Source organism: Carlito syrichta, unplaced genomic scaffold (genome assembly GCF_000164805.1).
Source record: "Carlito syrichta isolate Samal-C Ts95f unplaced genomic scaffold, Tarsius_syrichta-2.0.1 Scaffold86295, whole genome shotgun sequence".
NCBI classification, from domain to species: domain Eukaryota; kingdom Metazoa; phylum Chordata; class Mammalia; order Primates; family Tarsiidae; genus Carlito; species Carlito syrichta.
Genome location: NW_007030391.1, coordinates 259,616 through 264,337, shown reverse-complemented (window position 1 = coordinate 264,337; position 4,722 = coordinate 259,616). Strand labels below are relative to the sequence as shown.

The following is a 4,722-nucleotide window of genomic DNA, read 5'->3' as shown; positions in this document are numbered from 1 at the left end:
CTCAGGCAATCCACTCACCTCAGCCTCCCAAAGGCGCGGGATTACAGGCTGAGCCACGGAGCCTGACCTATCTTGAAGGTTTTCTTGAGGGACTCTGAACAGAGACCTGGGGAACAAGGAAGGAGAAGAAATAAGGGAAGGAAAAGGTGTACCCGGCTGAGGGAACAGTATGTGTCAAGGCTGGGAAGGGCCAGATAGGGTAACACAGGAAGTGCATGTGGGCTCTCCGGCTAGAGCCCAGAACCAGAGGTGAGGATGGGGCTGTGTGTGTGGACAGGGCCGCTGTGCAGGGGATGAACAGAAGGTCAGCTGGAAGGCTGGGGGCCCAGGGCAGAGGCTGGAACAGGTGTCTGGGGGGCGCACAGAGGGCGCATGGTGAGATGCTCATGAGGCTGACAGGAGCTGGGGAGCACGCAGGACGAGCCTCAGCCTTCCCTGCGATGGGAATAGGGTAGAGCAGCAAATGTGGAGAGGATCCCTGGGCCGGTTGGGGACCCATGGTGGGGGTGTGGGGCCTGGGATGGCCAGGAGGCTGCTAGATCCCTGGGACTGGAACTCAAGAGAAAAGCAGTAAGGAGATGCTAAGGATTGGGGGTGGCCCTTGGAGGGGCAGGAACGGAAGCCACAGTGTTGGGGACTGTACCCGGAGAGGGTGAGGGAGAGGGTGACCCTTCTTCCTTGCACCCTTCAGGGTGTGCTCCGTGCGCTCGGTGGATGGCTCCCCCACGACGGCCTTCACGGTGCTGGAATGTGAGGGCTCCCGGTGGCTCGGCTCTCGGCCCCGGCGCTACCTGCTCACCGGCCAGGCCAACGGCAGCCTAGCCATGTGGGACCTGACCACTGCCATGGACGGCCTCGGCCAGGCCCCTGGTATTCCCTGCCTCACCTCAGTCCCGTCCCTAGCCCCGTAGACTCACCCTGAATCACTCCACAGCCAACTTCATCATGATCTCTTCCCAAGCCCTTTCCCTCTGACCCTCCCTCTCCCTTTTTTTTTTTTTTTTTTTTTTGGTTGGGATCTCACTCTGTTGCCCAGGTTGGAGTACAGGTGGCATAATCCCAGCTCACCACCGCCTGAACCTCTTGGGCTCAGATGATCCTCCCGCCTAAGCCTCCTGAGTAGATGGGACTACAGGAGTGTGCCAGCACACCCAGCTAATTTAAAAATTTTCTGTAGAGACGAGGTCTCGCTATGTTGCCCAGACTGGTCTTGAACTCCTGTGCTCAGGTGATCCTCCCACCTTGGCCTCCCGAAGTGCTGGGGCTACAGGTGTATGCCACTGCGCCTGACCCCTTTGACCTCCTTTGACCCCTTTCTCTGCCCCGCCATCCCTCCTTGCCCTCATCTTTCTTTCTTTTGTTTTGTTTTTTTTTGAGTCGGAGTCTCAGTTGCCTAGACTGGAGTGCAGTGGTCGCTCCTGGCCACCGCAGCCTCGACCTGCTGGGCTCCTGGGCTCCGGCGATCCTTCCGAGTAGCCGGAATTACAGGCATACGCTACCATGCCCGGCTGATTTTTTGATTGATTGTAGAGATGAGGTCTCGCTGCCCAGGCGGGTCTCGAACCCGCGGGCTCAGGCAATCCACTCATCTCAGCCTCCCAAAGGCGCGGGATGACAGGCTGAGCCACAGAGCCCAGCAGCCCTCATCTTTCAACCCTTCTCTCAGCCCCTGACACCCCATGCATTGATCTCTGCAAACTTTCTCCCGTCCCAACTCTTGATGCTTGTGCTGTGACTCCTGTCCCGTGCCCCCTGACCCTGCTTCCTTGCCCCCCAGCAGGTGGCCTGACAGAGGAAGAGCTGATGGAACAGCTGGAGCAGTGTGAGCTGGCCCCACCGGCCCCCTGGAGGGGCTCTCTCCCCAGCCCCTCCCCCCGCACCTCTCTCACCAGGTAGCCGCCCCTCTGCTTCTCCTGTGTGATGGGGGGAGGGGACAGCATATTGGCCTTGGGGGCAGGGTGGCCCAGCCACCCTGTGATGGCCTGCACTGACCTTCCCGCCCTCCCAGTCTCCATTCAGCCTCCAGCAACGCCTCCCTGTCTGGCTGCCATGGGAGCCCTAGCCCGCCGCAGGCTGAGGCCCGGCGCAGTGGAGGAGGCAGCTTCGTGGAACGCTGCCAGGAACTGGTGCGGAGTGGGCCGGAGCCCCGACGGCCACCAACACCAGCCCCTCGGCCCTCCACGGGTCCCGGTGCTCCCCTCACACCTCCCAAGATGAAGCTCAATGAAACTTCCTTTTGAACACAGCTGCCATGGTGCCTTAGAATACCTTGGTCCTGGAGGACTCAGGTGTCCCCGTTTCCTGTTGGAGTCCTGGGTTCAGGGCCAGGGCCTCCTTAGTGTGGTCACTGTTACTAGGTTCCCACCTTCCCTTTTTTCTGGAAGCCAAAGTAACCCTCCCCAATAAAGTCCTCACTGCCAACACCTTGTTTGAATTCTCAGCAGGTTTTGGGAATCCCTGGGGAAGGGGTAGGGGAGATGTGAGAGCCAACCAGTTTCTTTGTTGTAAATTCTGGAACATCTGCCTCTCTTGATGTAGCAAAGAAGAAAATATATTGGCTTAAACTCTGGCTTCAGGCATGGCTGGATCCAGGGGTTCAAAAATCCAGAACATCTTTCCATCTCTCCACTTTGCATTTCTCTGGAATGCTTCATTCTCAGTCAGGTTTTCCCCTCTCTGTTGCCAGATGACTCCAGGCAGCTCCTTAGCAACATTTTTCTCTCCAGCAGCAGTAAAAAAAAAAAAAAAAAAATCACAGGACTGATTCTCATTGGCTTGAACTGAGTCAGATGGCCATTCCTGAACCAGTTACGATGGCCAGTGTGATGAAGGACTGCCATTGTTCCAGCCTGGGTCTTGTGCCCTCGCAAGCCAGGAGGTGAGGTCAGCCCCATGTGTACAGAGTGGAAGAGCAGTCCTAAAAAGAGAAGCAGGGGTCTGTTATCCCTAGCAGGGGTGAATGGCTCCAAGTAGGAGAAACAGACGGCAGCTAACTGCTTGCTGCATTCTTAACATTTTTACCCAGTCTTCACCACTGCACACCCCTGACCCAGCATCCCTGGTTGTGCACTCCCTTACTTTCCTGCCTAAACCTGAGAGGGTAGATGGGGCAGTCTCAGCTCACCCCAGCCTGACATCCTTGTGATTTTCCCCCCAGATACCGCCTGTTCTATGACACTTCCTCAGGGAGGTTTTCTGCATCTTTCCCTTGACCCAGTAACTAGGAGTAAAGGATATTAACATATGCTAATTCCAGAATTCCGTAGTTTCTGGAACATAGTGGAGAAGGGTCTAGAATGTAAGAGAATCTAGAACACAGGAATATTCTGGAGTGCCAGTGAATTGACAATATTAGGGCTCTCCCCTGCATATCAGAGAACCCAGACTAAAGTTTCTGACAAAACAACCTGGAAAGTCACTGATTCTAGAATAAGCGAGTATTAAGGGGATTCATACCTGTGAATCTCCACCAGTAGGAATACTTTGCATGCCAGGATATCTGGAATGTTGAGAATTCTAGACACAGAAAGGTATCTGGATTACTAGGAAATCTAGAGAATGGGAGATATTCTGGGCTGTCAGCCCTTCCAGAGAGCACTAGAGGTTTGCTGCATTCCAAGAAATCCATAATGGTGGAGGGTTCTGGAGGGTCAGAGAATCTAGAAACACAAATGGGAGGCTTAAAACATGAGTGATTCTGAAAGCTGGCAGTTCTAGAGTAGCTGTGAATCTCCAACTCTGGACATTTGTTTACATACCAGAATATTAGAATACTGGGAAATGTTTGAATATTAGGAATTATAAAATGTGAGGGGAGGGGCTGGAGTGTCAGGAAACCCCGAATAGGATGGATGGTGTTTTGTAATGCTAACAGATCTAGAATACTGAGGTTATTTTTTCCCCCAAGCCAGGAAATCCAGAACACTCGTGCTTCTAGAATGCTGGTAATTCTAGAAATGAGAGAGGTGGGGAGGGAGGAGGATGGGAAGAAAGAGATATCTGGAATGTTAGCAAATCTAGAACAGTGAAGAGCTAGGCTTTTTTTTTTGTTTTTTAAATACAAGGGAAAATACCGTGAGTAAGAGTAGGGGCGGGAAGTAGGGAGCTTCTGGAATGCCGGGAATCTAGAACTCTGAGATTCTGAAGGGTTGAGATCGGATTAGGATCCAAGGGATGACACAGACACGACCCTGGGAGACAGTGACACTGACAGGGACGGACTGCGAGCTAGCTAGACTTCAAATTCGGGGGGGAGGGGAAGTCAGCGCCGGAAGTTGCCGTGGTGAGCCAAAGGCTGTTGCCTAGCAACGAGCCTTGAAGATGCCCTGGATCCCAGACAGAAGGGAGAGATTTCGGCAGCGCCCCCCGCAAACGCTCCAGCCACAGGGTAGGAGGTGCGGAGGGGGGAAACGGGCAGGGGCACGCTGTCCCACAGGGTCATGTGAGAGGGACTTGGGGGGTCACACAAAGGCAGGAATGCACAGAGCACATTCAGGGGGCCGAAGAGGCCCCTCCGTCATCTCACGGGCAGCCCGCGAACGGCCGTGGATGCGGTGAGAGTGCCGTCGTGCCTGTGTATCCCTGGACGGTGTATCCGGTGTATCCCTGGACGGTGTATTCAGGGGCTGTGTATCCCTGGACGGTGGTGGGCCCAGATTCCTAGGTGTCTGTGCGGGTGGCTGTGGGTGGCAGTAACGGTGTGACTGTGGCGTGTGAATCCGC

The 4,722-nt window shown here is 54.7% G+C and overlaps 2 protein-coding genes across 2 annotated transcripts in view; both read left to right on the top strand.

Moving 5' to 3' along the window:
• The window catches only part of SHKBP1 (SH3KBP1 binding protein 1), a 13,524-nt gene extending 11,103 nt beyond the window's left edge, over positions 1–2,421 (top strand). Inside the window, exons 13-15 of the mRNA XM_008057270.2 lie at positions 692–870; positions 1,778–1,892; positions 2,009–2,421. Coding sequence (XP_008055461.1) covers positions 692–870; positions 1,778–1,892; positions 2,009–2,240 — 526 coding nt within the window. The 3' untranslated portion in view covers positions 2,241–2,421. The remainder of the gene's footprint in view (positions 1–691; positions 871–1,777; positions 1,893–2,008) is intronic.
• A 1,137-nt stretch (positions 2,422–3,558) lies between these two features.
• The window catches only part of LTBP4 (latent transforming growth factor beta binding protein 4), a 30,740-nt gene continuing 29,576 nt past the window's right edge, over positions 3,559–4,722 (top strand). The window contains exon 1 of the mRNA XM_021711894.1: positions 3,559–3,574. Within this exon, the coding sequence (XP_021567569.1) occupies positions 3,559–3,574 (16 nt within the window). The remainder of the gene's footprint in view (positions 3,575–4,722) is intronic.